The sequence below is a fragment of the Octodon degus genome, unplaced genomic scaffold, assembly GCF_000260255.1.
Source record: "Octodon degus isolate 3935 unplaced genomic scaffold, OctDeg1.0 scaffold00090, whole genome shotgun sequence".
In the NCBI taxonomy this organism is placed as follows: Eukaryota; Metazoa; Chordata; class Mammalia; order Rodentia; family Octodontidae; genus Octodon; species Octodon degus.
In genome coordinates, this window is record NW_004524666.1 from 4,468,469 (window position 1) to 4,487,826 (window position 19,358).

A 19,358-nucleotide genomic window follows, 5' to 3' on the forward strand; every position below is an offset into this window, starting at 1 on the left:
ACCGTGAGCTCAATAAACCTTTCCTTCCCTCATTTTGAGTGCTGGGTATTTGTCCCAGCAATGAGAGAAGAGTAACTAAGACAGTCCAAGGCAAAACCCCTATTATAAAGGAGCTCACACTCTACTGGGTGGAAATGAAAAGAAGCCAGAGGGTTTCAGAACAAGTAGAGCTGTATGGAAGGTGACGAGAACAGCAGTGCTCTTACTCAAAATATCACCCAAAGACTGGTGCTGCTTCCTGAACTCTTAGCTATCAACCAGCTTAGAAGACAAGTACTGAACAAGCACAAATAGCAAGAATCTTGATGACAATTTGACACTGTCATGCTATCTTTATTAATTTCACAACAGAATCCATCTACAATGCCTTAAAAATTTACAAATCAGACACGGCCACAGATTCCGGAAGAAAAGTTACTTAAGCAGGTGGGCAGGGAAGCCCTTCTGGAGAGTCTTGAACTGAGGTCTTGAGAGAGAATGAAGGAGGGGTGGAATGCCCCAGGTAGGGACAGCAGGAGAGCAGGGGCCCTGGCAGGGGAGGCGGTTGGCTGGCACAAAGAAGTCGGTGCAGCTGCGGGTGAGGAAGAGAGGCAGCGCTGACCGAGACTGGGGAACCTGGTACCTGATGGGTAGGCAGGAAGTCTCAGTCTTCACTGCAGTGCAAATAAGCTATGACCAGGGAAGGAGAAAACCTGACAATCTGGCTTATTCGTTAGAAAAGACTGCCCTGCTTGGAGTGGAGAACAGACTGAGGGGGAGAAAAGCGGAGAGAGGAAGGCCAGTCAGGAGTCTAGGGCAGTGACCCAGGCGAGGGGCCAGGCCCAGAGGAACGCTGGCCTCTGAGAAGCAGAGAAACCATGAAAGCAGCACTGTGCATATCAGTGTGCAGCTTTGATGGCAACTGCAGTCTGAACTCTAACAGGGTCTCTACACTGAGACCCCAGCAAGCTGAGGGTCCTCACTGGTCCTTCCCCTCCTGCCGGGACACCAGCTGAGAAAGGATCCCGAATGTCCCTTTGTATCTGTGGTAGGTCAGGCGGAGCCCAAGGATCACAGGTCAGGCAACAGACTGCTCAGCTCACTTTCTCTGAAAAGGAAGAATATTATTCTTCCACAATTTCTCTAGTTTACGTTGCTTTTTCTGCATCTCATGGTTGTGATTAGACCATGGATAGAAAAACCATTTTGCCCTAAAGCTAACACACTGTCTTTTCTTACTAAAAACAAACAAAAAATAAAACTGTTATACCAAGCACAATAATGTTATGAAATAATTTAAAGATCAGTACATCCAATTTTGCTAACCTCCCCATGTTAGTCAAGTACTTTAAATGTAGGGATACCTAAGGACCACACTCTTCCAAATCAAATATTTAAATGTAAAACCAAACAACATTCAAATTCCTAAAAGTCCAAAGTTCTTTCATTATGCTTCTCTTTATAACTTGGGCGAAACCTTCTCACGAAGGTAGTGCCAAATGTTCTGTACAGAGGCTTTCCCAGGCTTCAGTTTACATAGAGTGCCTAATGTTTCCGATATTTTTTTTTTAGATTTTTTTGCCATAATTTTATTGATAAACAAATATCAATGAGACAGTTTCAAATCAAATCAGTAGGACAGTTTCAATAATTAACACACTGCATACATTCTTCTTAATGGTTAATTGCTGTACAAGATGTGGACTTGATATCCTATTTACGAACACCCTTAGAACAAATCATTCCATTCATTAAGAGAATGTAACTATATATCTATCCTAACCACTTTGAATACACAGATACAAAATGGACATTCATCTGTATACCCTTTTTTTGTTAAGTTCCGTTATTTGAATATTATAGGTGTGTAAACTCAGCAAAATATTCTAAAAGAGTCCAGTAGCCCATAATAGTATTGGGTCTTCCGCCTGACTGGCAATGTCAGAAATTGTTGACCTGAGTCCCCCACAGGTCAATATAACAACATGGCTTTACTTCTTATATTTCGTTTTTCATACTTTTCTGCTGGATGGCTAAGACCAAGGTAAAGCAGGACCTATGCAACAAGAGTTGTAGCTTTTGGGTCTGAAGAGGTCAGTGAAATCCCCTCAGGATTTATCCTGAGATCCTGTACCACAGATTGTAGAACCTTTGTCAGTGTCAGCCATGTGGATGAGTCACGGCCATTGCTTTGTTTCTGATATTTTAACCAGAAAAAAAAACACGAGCGACAGTTCTGGACACCTGGTCTAAAAATTAGAAACACATTTTGAGGAAAGAATGAGCAAGGGTAAGAATAAAGATGGAGGAACCCAGAAGAATTCCATGGTGACACAGAAGAGCAAGGAGAATTTAAATGATTTGTGCCTCGAGGAGTTTCAGCATCAAATCCTAATCCAGGATTTATTAAAATAACAGATAAACAAAAACTCATTAATGATACAAGCAGCTGAGCCTCTGACAGCTATTAACAACTTAGATTTTATGTCTACAGATGAGTCAAACATTTCCCCAGCAGAGCAGCAGCCACTGACAACTAAATCTTACTTATATCCCATTTGCCTTCATTGCTATAAAGCTTAAGAATAGAGCAAAGTTTCAGTCGCCCGAGATGAATTCTAGAGATCGGCTCTGCAACACTGTGCCTAAGCTAATACTTTACTCTGCACCTTTTAAAAAGTGTGTTACAAGGGTACAATTCAAGTTGTGTTCTTACCTCAATTTTTAAAAAAAGCATGGTTACTTGGCAATTACAGCATATGGCTTATTCCCTGGGAAGGCATGTAGGTCTTACCATTCCATCTTTATCTTGAGACCTGACCTTCAAAGGATGCACCTCCAGCCACAGCTGCAATGTGTTCCCAGCCTCTCCACTGACCGTCTCAGGGCCTGGTCCTACTGGACTGCCTATGATACTTCTACCTAACTTAGCTGACTGTAGTACCTCTACCTCTCCTGCCTCCAGGAAGAACGTTTTCAAATTGTCCTCACATGCACTGTATTGAGATATGCAAAATACTCAAACCTGAGATGAGCAGACGCAGAAAGAGAAATACCTCAAGATCTCCCTTATGTGTGGAATCTGAAAAAGTTAAAGCTACAGAAACAAAGCATATAAGGGCGGTTATGACAGGCTGAGGGTTAATTACTTGGGAGATACTGTCCAAAGGACACAAAATTTCAGACCACAAGAGTACGTTTAAGATATCTACTACTGTATAAAAAGTAAAGCCGTATTAATATGCTGAGCTGTAAAAGGCTCAAGTCAACAACTTCTGACACTGCCAGTCTTACACATAACCCATTACTATTATGGACTACTGGACTATATTGGATTTTTGTGCTGAATTCACGCACCTACAATATTTAAATGGCAATGGAATACCCATCTCTGACAAAACTAGACAAAAAAGGGGGATATAAATGAAGGACCATTTTGTAAATGCATATACAAAATAGTCAGGATAGATATATAGCTACTTTCTCTTAATTCAATGAGAAGAAAGATTTGTACTAATAGTGTTTGGACAGGATATCATGTCTGCATCTTGTACTATGAATAACTACTACAAAGACAACAATATGCAATGCATTAATTATTGTAACTGTCCTACTAACCTGTTTTGAAACTCTCATTACTATTTGTTTCTCAATAAAATTAATTAAAAAAAAGATATCTACTACAGGGCCGGGGAGATAGCTCAGCAGTCTTAGTGCATGCCTGGCAAGTGCAAAGACCTGAGTTCCACCTGTAGTACCACATGCCACGCTGGTCCCACTGAGCTGGCCACAGAGACGGGGCATAGTGACGCACACCTGTAATCTCAGTTCCTGGGAGACAGGAGGATCACTATAAGTCCAAGATGTGCATTGAGCCCTATACCAAATAAATAAATAAACAAATCAAAGATTTTTAAAAAGATAGCTACTACACATCATGGTGGCTACAGTTAATAACAGAATTGAACACTGTACACTTGAAAATGGCCTACAGAGTAGATTTTAAATGTTCTCCCCTCAAAATGATAAGTATATGAGGTGATGCACATGCCACATATCTTGATACAGCCATTCTACAATGTACACATATATCAAAATCTCATGTACATTAAAAATGTATAAAAGGGCTGGCCAAATAGCTCAGCTGATGTAAGCACCTGCAAGCAGGCTCAGGGGCCAGGGGTTCGATCCCGGGGCCTGCATTGCTGGCCCCTCCCCTGGGGCACACTGAGAAGGCAACTGAGACTGGGCACGGTGGCGCGCGCCCGTAATCCCAGCTCTTAGGAGGCTGGAAACAGGAGGATCTCTACAAGTCTGATCTAGTAGTAAGACCCTGAACACCCTGTAGACCCTTCCCTAAAATTAAAAAAAAAAGTATACTTACAAAAAACAGATGTAAGATCACTTACGATTTGCTCTATATCTGAACATACACATTCTGTCTTTCTAAACAGAACTATAAATGAAAAGTGCAGTTTGCTAAAAAAAAAAAAAAATACTCAAAAGTCCTTTGATAATTCATGCATGAATAAATAAACACCACAGCCAAATCATTAGCTAAACATTTATACAAAACACTATCATACAACACAAGGGATGATGAAGTTAGGGTAAAGATAAAGAGGAGTGGTACCAGAAGACAAGGCAAAGGGATTCTCTTTCCCGAAGAGGGCGGGTGGGCAGCTAAGTGGGGGTGCAGTCCGCAGGCAGCGGACACCCCTGGGAATGAATTGCAGGCCACAGACCTGCGCTGGGGGAGCAGCCACCTCTTACTCTGTACCAGCAAAAGCTGTGGATGGTGCTAGATACACCTCATGACCTTGGAGGAGTCTCTGCTGCATACACAGCCTGTACCTGGCACTGCAAAATGGAACTTGGAAGTTCATTTTCTGGCAGAGATAAGCAACTTCTCCAAACTTCCTCCTGCTGAGCACATAACCAACACCCCCCTCCTCTCTGCAGCACCAAAGAAGTGACAGAATATGTCGCTATCCCAGGAGGCTGGAGCCATTTCCCTCCCATAAGAGAAGAGTGAGATGGAGCGGCCAGGATGCAGTGTGGCCAGTGTGGAGAGCCGTATCCTCCTCCGTGCTTCCTGCCCCTCCTTACTCTAAAAGACCCTTGCCCACCTGTGCACAGGGACACAATCTGAGGCAAATGGGACCCTCCAGCTCCTCAGAGTCAGCTTTAAATAAATCCCTTTTCCTTTTTACTAAAATATACGGTCTTCCTTGATTTGGTCAGCAAAGGAACCTGAGAGCACCAACTGAAGTGGCCACAAACAAGCCCTCCATATCCTAAGATTCAACCAACTGTAGATCAAAAATACTTGAAAAAAACCCTGCATCCTTACTGAACATGTACAGTCTTTCGTTTCCCATAATCATTCCCCAAAGAACACAGTACAACCACCATTACCACAACATAGTCGTAGGTTTGTGTAAGTAACCTAGAGGTGATTTAGGGAAGCAGGTAACAGCAATACTACGTTTTATATAAGAGACTTGAGCACCATCAGGTTTTAGTATCTGTGAGGGGGTCCCAGAACCAATCCCCTGAAGTCTCCAGCAACAACTATAATATACCCAGGACCAGGTTAAAGCAACTACTGGAGGCCTCTGGAGAAAGCAGTTAGTGCCTAGCAAGAGACCCCCCCTCTTAGCCTCTGAGGAGGACCAAGAGCCGTAAGGGGGCAGCGCACTTTAGGAGAAGGCACAAGCGACTCTCCAAGGACAAGGATATCTACCTTTAAAAAATGGCAGAAGGTGTCAGAGATTCCAGCAGAGGCCAAAGGAAATGGAGCCTGGAGTCACACAGAAAGCTGGAAACAGTTCACGCCAGAGAATGAGGTGTAGCTGCTCTTTAGAAAACACATCTAGATCGAGACTACTGACTGCTGGAACAATGTGCTTCCCAAGGTACACGAGGACTTTCTGGCAGAGGAAAATGTCCTTCGTGTTCCGGTATTCACAGAACATGAACAAAAACCAGCAGTGCCTAAGACAACAAAGAAAATATGAACCTCAGTTTAAACTGGACAGGACAGTTGTAACTACAGTGCCATCAACTTGAGAGAAGCGAAATGCCTTTCTCTTCCTGGGCTCAAAAACCTCCAACCGTCCTATTTCTGTGGAGAAGTACCTAACTCTATTAGCAAGAACCCCACGTCCTTGTGGCTTGTCTTTTTAATAGTGCAGACCTGAAGGCCCATCTTTTCACTCCAGAACCATCCGCACTCAGGTAAAGACCTGAGCACCAAAACACCTTGCATCTACCTACACACGCTCAACAGGCCAGGTGGAACCTTCTAGAAGCCTTCAGTCTCTTTCCACCTTTGCTGTCTATCTCCAGTGAGTAAATTAAACTTGTTCCCTCGCTGGGGCTTGTTACTGTCAATCAGGGGTGAGGACACAGAAACCCTCATTTTGACTTTACAGTCAAGCTTTGTCCTCAGTATTAGTCACACACTAAGAAGCCTATTCAAAGCTAAAATCTTTTTTTTTTTTTGCAGAACCAGGGATTGAACTCAGACCCTTGTGCTTGCCAGGGAAGTGTTTATTCTACTGAGCCATCTCCCCGGCTCCTCAAAGCTAAAATCTTAACACATTCACCACAGAATTGTATATGCATGACTATCCATGCCACCACCCAAGGGACAGTCACCCATGTATTATGGATGGTCCAAGCTGGCAGGAAAGTGTTAATCCTTGGTCCTCTGGTCAACATGCTACTGTCCAGAAACCTAGTAAGGAAAGCAACAATTTGTATCTCAAATCCAAAACTGACCAATTATTAAGAAATTAAATATGTGCCTTCTTGAATAATTCTTATACCAGTGAGGGAATCCAAAGTATAGTAACAGCACTTGGAAAATAAGAAAAAGAAGAGCATCACACATTAAACTTTACAGAATATGACCAAAAGAAATGTTTCCTTTTGGTATCTTTGGGAAGTCTCGTGGATAGAGCAGGGGAGGGATATGTGACCTCCCCTGGCAATCACTATACCTCTTTCCCAGAGCCAGGGCCAGCAGGGCATCCACATGGGAGGAAGTCACCCCTGTCTGAAGGTTTGTTTGCCTGGCCTGTCCTAGTACTACAGTATTTAATTCAGGAGTCCACGGGGAGTTAAGTCTGAAGAGGTACATGCCTAGATCTACCACACACTCCACAGGGAAGGACAGTGTTCCCACTGCTCAGTGAGGAACATCTGGGGCACGTGAGGTGCTGGGTCTGCAAAGTGACCGTCAATATCTTCAGAGAGTCTGACGTCTACACCTTCTCCATCAGAGCTTAGCAGCTGTCTCTGTGCACGCTCAGCGAAAAGCCAGCCCTGGAGCCAGCACTGCTGAGTAGCAGATGCTGTAGACACCGTTATCTGTATTCTAACTATGCTAACTCCCTTCCCATTCTTCCTATAAATAAACCCTGTTCATTTGTATTAGAGGGTCCCCCCATCAACTCTTCCCTACAAGCAGCAGGCAATAAAGCAGGCAGGAACCCAAACAAAGCAATCCAAAGGCTTTTAAAGGACAGAGAAGGGAAGCAAGGGTGTAAGACTATGTGAAACCTACAGACAAGACCCATCTTGGAAAACCACATGACCAAGGACAAGGGATGACGTAAGGGAAGGAGAAGCAGAAATAGTGTGCACACTCCTGGATCAGGCTACGCCAAGATACGCAGATACCACAGACTCCGACAACGCCAGCCACACGGCTCTTCTTCAGGGGACCTCGCTTGAGCTGAGTTTCAGGCACTGCTACCCAACAGTCCTGACTGACACAGCTCTCCTAAGAGGCGTGGTATGCTAAGCAGGGTGAGGCTGGGTGGCTGGAGGGACACTGTGATGAGAACCAGAAGTTTGGCCAAGGGCTGCCTGAGGGAGCCTGAAAATGGCTCTGCACTGAAGAGGTTGACCATTAAATGAGAAAAGTGACATTTAACTAAACATTTAAGTCAAACAGAAAAAGAAATAAGAAATAAACTAGGAAAATTTAAAACTGTAACTTGTAAGTCAAAGAACTTAAATCATTTAGTGATACTGAGGTTGAACGTGGGCCCTCTTGCTCTACCAGTAAGCTACATCCCCCAGCCTCCTGAATTTTTATTTTGAGACAAGAGCTTGCAAAATTGCCCAGGCTGGCCTTAAACTTGGCTAAATAAATAAATAAACAAACAGCTGGGATTATAGGTAAGTGCTAGGACATTCATAACAGAAAGGGGACATTCACAACAGAAAGGGAAGGGACCAGACAGGAGGGGAAGGGAGGACATGGGAGGGGAGGGGAGAGGAGGGAAAGGAGGGAAAAGATAACACACTTGGCCAAAGCCCCAAGGGGAGAGAAGTTTACAGGTACTAAAAAAAATCAGAAATGACAAAGAAACATAACAGGGAGAGTAAAGCTATTATACGAAATTACTATATATACATAAAGCCCAGGCTAGTGAAATTTAAAACTCAACGAAATGGCTTATTTTCAAAGAAACACAAAAGACCAAAAATGATCCCAAAAGAAAGAAAATCTGAACAGAGGGGTAATCATGAACAAAACAAGTAAAAGAGCCCAAGAATTAAATGCAATAAAAGAGCCAGTCCCAGATGGTGCTGAAGATTAGGACTTTGAAATTATCAAGCAGTACAGTTTCCATGCTATTTAATCCACTCAGTGTAAGTGCAGCAGTGAGTATTTACTATGCACTTACCGTGGGGCTGGCTATCATTTAATTTTCACCAAAACTATGTGCAATAGTTTCCTCTAAAATATGTCAGAAAGTTAAAGCTTACAGGAGCTAAAAAATGATCAAATTCTAGTAAAATCTTGGAGCTGGAATTCAGGCATGTCTCTTTACCTCTAAAGTTATTTACTTTACTATTCTCACCTTCCTATGAACAGATGCCAGGATCTGGAAGGGCTCTCATGAGTTGCTGGTAGGAAGAGGACAGAAAAGTCTAGAAGAAGGGAAGCCACTGAATGACACTGTGGGTGGGTGAGAATGCAGGCCTGACCTTGAGTGGAGTCCGCACGGATGGAAACAAGGAGAAAGGTTTGAGGCTTTATGGAGGCAGAACTGGAGCCCCTGAAAAATCACTGACTCAAGTGATCTGAGCCTAGAAGACTTCCACAAGTCTTTGTTATGACATATGATTTGGCTTCCTCCAATGAGAAAAACTAGAACTGAAAACAGACTCCCGCTCATTTAAGAAGACGCTATAAATAACAGTGAGGCGACTAGTCCAACTTAGCTCTTTGAGATGGGACCTATATAAATCAAAGGTATTATTATCATCATTCTCTCATCGTGTCTAACCATGGCAGTTTTCCCAGGACGAAGAACGATGGGGGGTGGGGTGGCGGGGGACAGACATTTCTACTGAAATCAGATGCTCCAGTGATGGAGGCTGGGGACTCGTGCTTTTCATAAGACATTCTGGGTGATTTCTGAGACTGAAATCTTTCCCCATGGATGTGGCAGAACAGCACAGAAAATGGGATTTTGATCAACTAAATATTGAAAAAAAATTAAAACACAAACACAAGAGGTTGCAAGAAGTCAGAGGTATCATTGTCCTTCTGTTGTTAAGTTCTCTTTTTTGTGTTCTCTTGGTGTTGAAGATGGAACTCAGGGCCCCACAGGTGCTAAGTACCTGCTCTAGCACTGAGCTGCACCCCCAACTGCAGTTGTTAGCTGCTTAACAACTATTTTCCCAAAGATACTGCATCTGACGTCAGCATTTCTCAAAGAAAAACTGTAGGTCATTGAAGCCAAAGCTGAGAAGTTTTCCCTGCAAGGAAAGTATCACTGTTCTAAGTGCACGCAAGTACAAAGCATGTCAGCAGTGGCTGAGGGTTTGATTTTCTAAAACAGAGTTTTCCTCAATGGCACAGAAGGAGCTTAGCCTCCTCTTGGCACGATGGTTCGGCCATTTGCCGTCTTTTGTCTTCCGAGGCTACCATATAAATTCCATGCTGGCATGTACCACATCTGCCTGTTTCGATCGCTCACCTGTATCATTTAACCTAATACCTTGCAGAGGGACTAGAAGGTAAACTGAGGACAGAAGATGGAAGGAAGGGAATGGAAGTTACTGAAGTACATGTGGAAAAAGGAGAGAATGACATCAGTAGCCCTGCGGCCTTCGGAGCAGCCAGCATCCACTCTCCTTCCCTTTTAAGTGGGACATCAAATTCAGGTAGCTGTCCTGCTACTATAGGTTCAAAGAGAATCCTCAGGGACTCTACTCAGTCTCTTCTCTGACTGCAGCAGTCCAGCGTATGGGTGAGCAAACATCCAGAGATTGGTCAATCAAGAGTCCCCCTTGAGCACATGGGTCACCGGAACACAGGACAGAAACCTGAATGACTGGAAATCATTAGTAGTGTTGGGTAAAAAGTTGGAATTCCAGCCTTACAACCCTAAAAGTTCTTGCCTGTTTTATGCCTGGCCATCCCAGGAACTGCCCTTATATTCATGCCATAAATTCCCTGTTAGCTAAGTTGGCAAGAATCAGTCTCTCTTGCTTGAATCAAAAGCTGTGTTACAGAAAACAAGAGAATGGTGGAGCACGCCTGTAATCCCAGCACTCCGGAGCCTGAGGCAGGAGGATCACTGCGAGTTTGAGACCAGCCTAGGCTACAAAGTAAGCGCAAGGCCAGCCTGAGCTGCATAGCAAGACCCTGTCTCAACAGGCAAAAAAAAGGTGAGGTGGGTGGGTGGTGTAAAGGGAAATGCTTAGAAGAGATGAATGACTTGGCATAGGCCATTTCCTCATTCCTTTGACAATTACCCCATCCAGACATCAAAAGAAATTTGTACCCTAGATACATATTTCAAGCTTGGTTTTATGAGGAGTGTGCTTACACACTATAATAAGGCTAAACATTCCCACATGAGTTAATGAGATCTCTAACCTGTAAAAAGGCCTGGAGGTTGAGATAATACATGGCGATATATAGTAATGGATGGATGGAAAGGTGTTTTCACAGGCCAGCTTCACAGGTTGGGTTCACAAGGTAGCAATTAAAAGAGATGCCACCCAAGAATTTGAAGGGGATCCTTGGGCTAGTTTAAATACTACCTAATGAAGCCATACAGTTCCATTCAAAACTCAATGCTGAGCATGTGTCTATCTGTCTGTCTTTGTGTATAAAACCTAAAACCTAGAATTCAAAAGGAAAATCCCCCTAAGTTTTGTGAATGAAATGAAAAGACATGCCTTTGAAGTTCAATATTCTAAGCAACTAGAAGAATAGTCTTAGAAAGTCTGTATTCGAATCCATTTAATACCAAGTAACATCTTCATTTGTTTGATATGCATGTGAAAAGGATTTAACACACATTTTCTCATATGAATGTCATTATGCCTGATAGCTAAATGAAGGCTCATGGTTTCATTCTTCTTATGAAGAAAATGACTCCCAGATTAGATATCATCTTACGTGCACAGAAGAGGATAGAAGACCACAGGTTACAACTTGTGTTTTGTGACTCCTGGCCCTATAGGGCAAATACTCCATCCTCAACACAGAAGCAGCATCAAAATCTCAATCTCTGCCTCTCTGTCTGTCTCTCTCTCTCTTTTTTTTTTTTTTTTTGGTACCAGGGATCAAACTCGGGACCTTGCCACTTGCCAGGTAGGTGCTTATGCCACTGAACTATCTTCCTGGTCCTCAAAATATCATAGTGTAGCATAAGGATCTACAAAAAGATCTACGAAGATTCCTGCTTTGTTCCAAAGTCTTCAAAGAACATAATAAACCTAAACAAGGCTCTAATAACTTTGATGTCCAGGGTTCCGCAGCTCAAACAGTAAGCAGTCACAGCCATCTCTTAGTGTAGAGACTCACGACCAGCTCTTGCTGGTTCCGGAAGGCCTGGAAGCAAGATTCCAGCACCCTGGCTCTCCTTGCCTGACACGGCAGTGGACTCATGGGGAGAGGCAATCAGACAGGGTGATCGTGACCCAGCTAGCTCGACCTGAGCTCCTTCAGAGATGGCCACGGACCCGTGCTAAAAGAAAGCACAGGCTCAGGTAGACCCTTGTCTGGACTGCATCAGAACCAAGCAGAAACCTTTAATACACACCTAGGGTTAACCTGAAAGGATAAAAGCCGAATCAAAAGCAAGCAAACAGAACACTGATTCTGGCACAGAAAAGGAAGGGTGCCAGTGAAAACAGGTGTTTATTTCCCTAAACTCTGTATTCCACTGACCTCGGTGAAAGGATAAAGTATCTCCAGAGAAATCCTAGGATATTTAAATGTCCTAGAGATGTTCAGTCCTCTAACATTTAACTCTTCCCTGCCAAGGAAAGAAACAGTGTGGACACAAAGGAAGAGGAGAAATTTCCAGGTTTCTTTCCCTGTAAGATCAAAGCACTTCTGTTCTCTGTCAGCAGATGCAGGGAAGCTGCCTTTAACCACTCAGTCAATGGGAGAGTGTGAAGGGACAGTACACAGTGTCCCAGAAAAGAAGACCTACATGTATGTCCCTTTGATCCTCCTGAAACAAACAGCAATTTTACCTTCTTGTTTTAGAATGAATGATTATACATGAAAGAATTTTTTGGCCTAGGGGTGGGCTAGTTCTTCACTAATTCTCTCAGGAAACACAAAGAAAATGAAACTGTTGTTTTTGTCATTTCTGCCCAAGGCAGCTCTCAAGGGGGAAAAAAGTGAAGTCATCAGGTACAGAGAGCTGATAGTCTACGTTCAGTCAACAGCGTAACCCCAAGTGTCCAGTGGCTAGAACAGACCCTCTCTCGCCTTCTTCCCTCCTTTCTCTGTCTGTCCTCTCCAGTAACTCAGTGACAACCCCTGAAATACTCAACTAAGAGGGTGCAGACAAAATAAAGCGGAGTAAGGCGGGTAGATGAAGGCTGTGAGGAATTTGCTTCCACCTGACCTGAGGGAGGCAAAAAGCCGGCTAGAGAAGAGAAGAGTTGATAAGAAAGAGGAGTGAAGGATGCAAGGTGGGCTGACTGACAGCTCATAGTTGAGGAGGGCAGAAGATCGGATCCCCACACTCCCTAAGGATCTGAGGTGCTGCCTACATGAAGACAATGATGTAAACAGCCCCAAAGGCCCAAGAGTCCCTGCAGGGCTGAGGGGGAGCATAAGCAAGCAAGCTACTTGAAAAAGCTCACTTCCGCAGAGGCAAGGAAGGTCACCAGAGAAAGAAAGAGCTTTATCTCCCTAAATTTTGTTCTCTACTACCTCTGTGAAATTATGAAATATCTACATAGAAAGAAATCCTAGGTGAAATACAATTCTTAGAGATGATCCTTCAACATTTAAATCTGCCCTGTCAAGGAAAGGCTGGGATTGCTTTATTCCAGTGTCTTGGTAACATAAGACACTCGGTAACAAACTTGGTTAACTAGACACTGATCCTTGAAAGTTACTAGACTTGGTAGCTGGGCCTCTGCTGACCTTGCAAAAAAGATTACTTTGACTTACAATGGCGTTAGGGCCCCACAAAGCCCTTGTATGCATGAAAGACACTAAGTGAAAATCACAATTAATATATCTAACCTGCCAAATGTCACAGCTTAGCACCAAGACACACTGTAGAATTTTGGTGACTGCATGCTTCCGTGGCTGGCTGGGAGCTGTGGCTTGAGGACCGCAGACAAGTTTCATACTGCACATCACTATTTCAGGCGATCATCAGCCCTGAGAAGTCCAAGGATGCCTACCATCAAACACATATGCTTTTGTGTCATCACAAAATCAAAGAAGAAAAAAATCCTAAGTCAAACCATCCTGATGCAAGGATCCTCTATACACCAGCAGAGGTTGCTACTGTGCTAGAGGGAATGCAGAGAGTCACTGTGGACAGGCGGAGAAAGAGATGGTATATAAAATGAGACCACATCTAGAGGGGCTGGGAGAGTAGCTGAGAGGGGAAAAGTGGTACAGAAGGGTTAAGGCGAAGCATGAAGGCTGGGATTCGCATGTTTGCCATGGAAAGAAAGTATACAGACCACAGAGAAATTTAAGATGCTAACTAAGATTATGAAGTCAGCCATATGCACATTAATGTTGATGGGAACAGAGCCTTCATTAGTAGATAGGAGGTTTGAGTTACCAAGACACTGGGGTAGAGCATATCACACTTAGATATCAAAAATGTATTTAATCTACAGCTTTTCCTTCACTTAACTTTTGGTGTTTTGTTTGTGTTTCCATATTGATTCTTCCAGAATAGTTATCATGGGGGCTGGGCATTTGGCTCAGCAGTACAACACTTGCCTAGCAAGCTGGAAGCCCTGGATTCAGTCCTCAGCACAAAAAACAAAAAAAAAAATTCAATAAAAAAAAATACAGTAAAATTTTAAAAAAGGCCCAAAACAGGATAGCTATCAATAGATACTTTTTAAAGTTATCATGTAGAACACTGTAATGTTATACCTTCCTGTTAATGTTCTTACCATACACATCTTTTTTTATGCTAATGTAACTTGTTAATATGTTCATAGTATTTCATCAAGTTATATGCAATGACTTAATTATTGTTGGAAATGATTATTTCAGTTTTCACTACTACAAATGATGTCACAAGCCAGATCTTTTTCTAGATTGCCGCTGGGGACTAAGAGTGCTGGATATGCTAGCTTCAAGCACTCTACCACTGAGCCCTGTATGTCCCCAGCCCTAGGCTTTCCCCTGTGCGACGGTGACATTATCATTGAACCAGTGGGCTTGAAATCTCCATTCTCGGATGGTAGCTTTTTGTGGCTACTAAATGAGTTCATTCTTTCATTATTGACGATATACATGAGTACTGCTGACTTTATATTTACTTTGTACCGAACCACTCTACTGAACTCATCCTAGTAAGTTATTTTCTTTACGCTTTCTAGATACATGATCATATCATCTGGAATGAATGATCACTTTATTTTCTCCTGTACCAAATTTTGGTTCTTGTTTTATTGGACAGCCAAAGCTTTGTAAGACATATAAAAATAACAGTGGCAGAGAACATTCTGGCCTCGTGTTTAAGTTGTCACTGAAATACACTTGTCATTTCATCCAGTTATTCTTATTTTAATTTTCAATTTTAACTTTTTAAATACCAACTAGAATAGCTATGTAACTTTATATAATTTTTTTTTTTTTTTTTTTTTTGCAGAACGAGGGATTGAACTCAGGCCCTTGTGCTTGCCAGGGAAGCACTTATTCCACTGAGCCATCTCCTTGGCCGCAACTTTATATAATTTAACATTCAACTATTCTTCAATTCATGTAGCAAATTCAATTTAGTCTAATTTTTATTTATATAAAAATTTATTTATATTTTTACACCTACATTTACAAGAAAGATTCCATATCTTTATTATCCAATACAGTGGCCATTAACCACACGGTGGCTCCTACATACTGACAAGGGGCTGATCTGCACTTATGTGACCTATAAGTGAAAAATATACCTTAAATTTGAAAAATTAGTTTGAAAAAAATTTTTAGTATTTTATATTGACTATGTAGAAATTATTTCCATACGATAAATTAAGTAACAAATTAATCTGACTGCCTGCATTTTTAATGTGGCTCACAATAATTTAAATTACATATGAATTATGCACCTTTTTTAAAACGATATGGAACACTGCATGAATTTGCACAGCATCCTCACAGAGACGTCATGCTAACCGTCTCTGTAGCATTCCAATTTTAGTATACGTACTGCCAAGTACATTATGTATTTATGGGGCAGAACCGATCTACTGCTTTTTCTTTGTAAAAACCTGCTCAATTCCCCTATCAGGGTTAGCAGTACAGTTGTGTGTGACCTATAGTCTGGAATAGCTGCTATAAATAGAGAAATATGCACCCTGGTAAGTTTAAAGAATTCACCCAGGTTCTAACCTTCCTCCCTCTAGCTTATCTTGTCAAGAATTTTTGAAGTTACAAGCCTGTTGTGATTTTCTTTTATAGAAGACAACGCCTGAAATACCAGGCACTGTCAAATTGCATATGCTATATTAAACACTAGATTAAATCAAAGACCTACTGATAGCATTTCTAAACTCAGTATAAAACAGCTACCAGGGCTTCTCACTTCTGACTGCTTAATACTGAAAATGTAACAACAGCCTTCTGTTTTGGAAGCTACAGAGACATTCTTCTCTTTATACCAATGTTTGGCTAACATACTTTTGTGGATGTACTTTTATGACTTCAAGTTTTTCTGCTCATTAGAAAAATACATCTTATGCCAGACATGGTGGTATATTCCTATAATCTTAGCTCCTGGAGAAGTCTGAGGCAGGAGGATGACCACAAGTTTGAGGCCAGCTACGTAGTAAGTTCAAGGGTAGCTACTCATCAAGACTCCCATCTCAAGAAAGAAAAGAAAAAAAAAAAAAATACTTTGGAGAATATAGCTCAGTGGAAGAGCACCTGCTAAGCACATGCCAGGCCTTTGATTCAATGCCTAGCATTCCCTTGCCAAAATTAGTTTGAAAAAAATATATTTTATAGTGACTATGTAGAAATTATTTGCATACGACAAATTAAAAAGGAAAAAAATACCCACCCGAACTTGTTAATCTGAAAATGAAATTTAACCTGTTCAAGTCCAGCTGCTTCAATAGGTCCCACTGTTAGCTTGTTTAGAAGGATGAAAGACAGGTAGCATGAAAATGCAGAGGGAAGGTGCAGGCTATACACCCCAACACCTAGGGCATGCTGTCTCAATATATTAGCCTGGGGCTCGGGGCTGGCCCAGGCTCCAGACACAAACAGGAAGAAGCGTTGTAGTCTATATTCTCAAAACTGTTACAACTCAGTCTTTTTGTTCTTATTTTCTTTTGTTTATTTTTGAGGTAGTGTCTCACTAAATTGCCCAGATTAGTCCTGAGCTTGGAATCCACCCACCTGAGCCTCCCAAGCAGGAGGGTGGCAAGCACACACCTCTGTACCGGATGCCTACTTTGATTCTTTAGTGTAAACCTAGAAAGTTTCTGGACTACTTGGCTTCTATTCCTGAGTACACACTTACTAGATGAGTGACCCTAGGCAAGTTAATCATATCTCAATGTCTTCATCGGTAAAGTGGGAAAATAAAGAAGATCTATTTGAGAGTTTGAGAATTAAAGAAGAGCATGTACATCCGATAACAAATGTGTACTACAAAAACAGTGTACCCGTCCACGTTATTAGTTTCTGTCAGGGCTACTGCAAGATCACTAACCAAATGTCATCCACTAATTAGAAGCTAACCATCCATTAGTAAATTGCATGTCAGCCCCAAGACCTGTCCTTACCGAGTAAGAAGCAGGACAGTGTGCAGCCACCAACACATAACCTACTCTGGGTCACTGTGACACTGCTGAATCACTCATTCACTAGCACAGCCTGGAGAAATCAAGGTTGTACCCAACACCTCCCGCAAATCTTCCAAGGAATTCAAGGCAAGTTCATTTTCTTTCCAGGTAGCTTGTTCCCACTATAGGATACAAGCAACCTGGTCTCTGCTCAGTCCACGGCTGGACTCTGACGGTCATCTGTACCCTGTGAGGGTAAAGAGACAACCCCATACCTGTTTCCTCCTCTCCTGTCTTGCCCACAGAACTAGCGCTTTTATCACTCCCAAAGATGGCCATCCACTCCTCCCCTTGGAGTTTCTACCCATTTACATCTATAAACCAACGCTTCTTAAAAGAAAATTTGAACCCAAACATCAATCATTCTCATCCATGAAATCTCGGTCTTTCTGGGTAGCAATCAGGGAAAAGAGACTATAGGATTATAGCTAGAAGGGCAGATCATTAGAAACCTCAACAGTGGTGCTTACTTGAGGAACAAAGGCCATAAAAGCTTCCACTGTGGGTGAAGGAGGAGATGCTCCTTGAGGTGAGGAAGGCAGACACGAGGGCAGGTCAGTCAGTGCTCAGCAATGAGGAAGGGAGGGCCACGAGACTGTCCCCAGGAGGAGAAAGATCCTCCTACCACCACCTTCTCCCCTGCCACACCTCACCATGCCCCAGCTAAGCTGGTTGCCCTTCCTACTCCTTTCCTGGTCAAGATGGGCGATCTCCACTCCCCTAAGCAGGTGCAGGGCAAATCAGAACAACCCTGGAAATCTAAATTCCACAAGGAAGGCTGGTGTGGACGGTGACAAGGGTACACAACACTTGGTTCTTTGGTGTCAGTAAACCATAAACATTACTCAGGAACTTAATTTTTTTTTGGAGGCCAACACATGCTTTTGTCTTTGTTTCCACATTTGACATAAAGAGGTGATACCAGCAAGTATACACTCTATCCGTAGCAGAAAATACAGGGTGATGGAAGGAAGAAAAAACTACAGTCACTCATCTCGCATGTGTGGTGCTACTGAGGATGCTTATCTTTAATTATAAGCTCATCTTACCTTTGTCTGTTCACTGTCCGGGTCTTCAAGCCAAGCGTAAGGGTCACAAATTTTATGCCCATGATAGTCTTGTACCTGCAAAAGACAAAGTGTAATGTTAGGGAACTAGTGCCAAAACTCAACTAATATTAGTACTTCCTGCATGTGCTAGAGATAGGGAAGGGACAGACAAAAATACTAATTGGCTCACTGGCAACGTGTCTGCCCAAATTACTGTAAGAACCCAAACTGGCAGGTCCTCAAAGATGTCAGCCCATTTTTCCTAAAAAGAATGTTTTAGCTGGAGAGGGAGGACAGACGAAAGGTCAGCACGGGAAACGGCTCTGTCTGCACAACACAAAACAAAGGGCTGCTGCTGTGCTAAAGAAACTTGAAAATGTTGTCGGGGGCTCAGTTCAGAAGAGCACAATGCCGTGGACATGCCAGAAAGGCAGTCTGAGAAGGCGCCCTTGCACAAGGACCTATGCTCCTGTCCTTGCTTGGCCTGCCCACAATTAAGAAGTGTCCCTTCAACAAAAGGTACATTTTTTTGTAAACTGAAAAATAAAACTAATATATAGTATGATTCTGTGACCAGCTAAGAATAAGCTAATCTGCATGCCAGGAAGACATTTCTACACTCAACATTTTTCCTTTTTACGTACTACTGTGAAATGCCTAATTTTATTGTTTATTACAGGGAGGCACAAAAGCATCCCACATTTAGACTACCCTAATATTTGAAGAAATAAATATCTCTACACAAATACAGCCTGTTTGAGGGGACGATTCCTGAAGCTGCCACCAGGAACTTTTTTTTTTTTTTTTTGTACCAGGGATCAATCTTGGGACCTTGCACTTCCGATGTCAGAGAACTTGGAAATGCATAACCATCCGGATGAATGAGCAGATGAGATGGAATGTTCTGGAACTGTTTTTGTCAGTTAACTGACAAGAGTAAGGGACATAAGCCTGACTACAATCTCACCTAATGGTGATTTTTTTTTTTTTTTTTTT

The 19,358-nt window shown here is 42.4% G+C and overlaps 1 protein-coding gene and 1 non-coding gene across 2 annotated transcripts in view; both read right to left on the minus strand.

Moving 5' to 3' along the window:
• Prep (prolyl endopeptidase) overlaps positions 1-19,358 on the minus strand; it is a 112,771-nt gene that overhangs the window by 89,395 nt on the left and 4,018 nt on the right. The window contains exon 2 of the mRNA XM_004637457.2: positions 18,363-18,437. Within this exon, the coding sequence (XP_004637514.1) occupies positions 18,363-18,437 (75 nt within the window). The remainder of the gene's footprint in view (positions 1-18,362; positions 18,438-19,358) is intronic.
• Positions 15,580-15,681, minus strand: LOC111818413. The gene has a single exon (XR_002822406.1). It is a non-coding gene; the product is annotated as a U6 spliceosomal RNA (small nuclear RNA).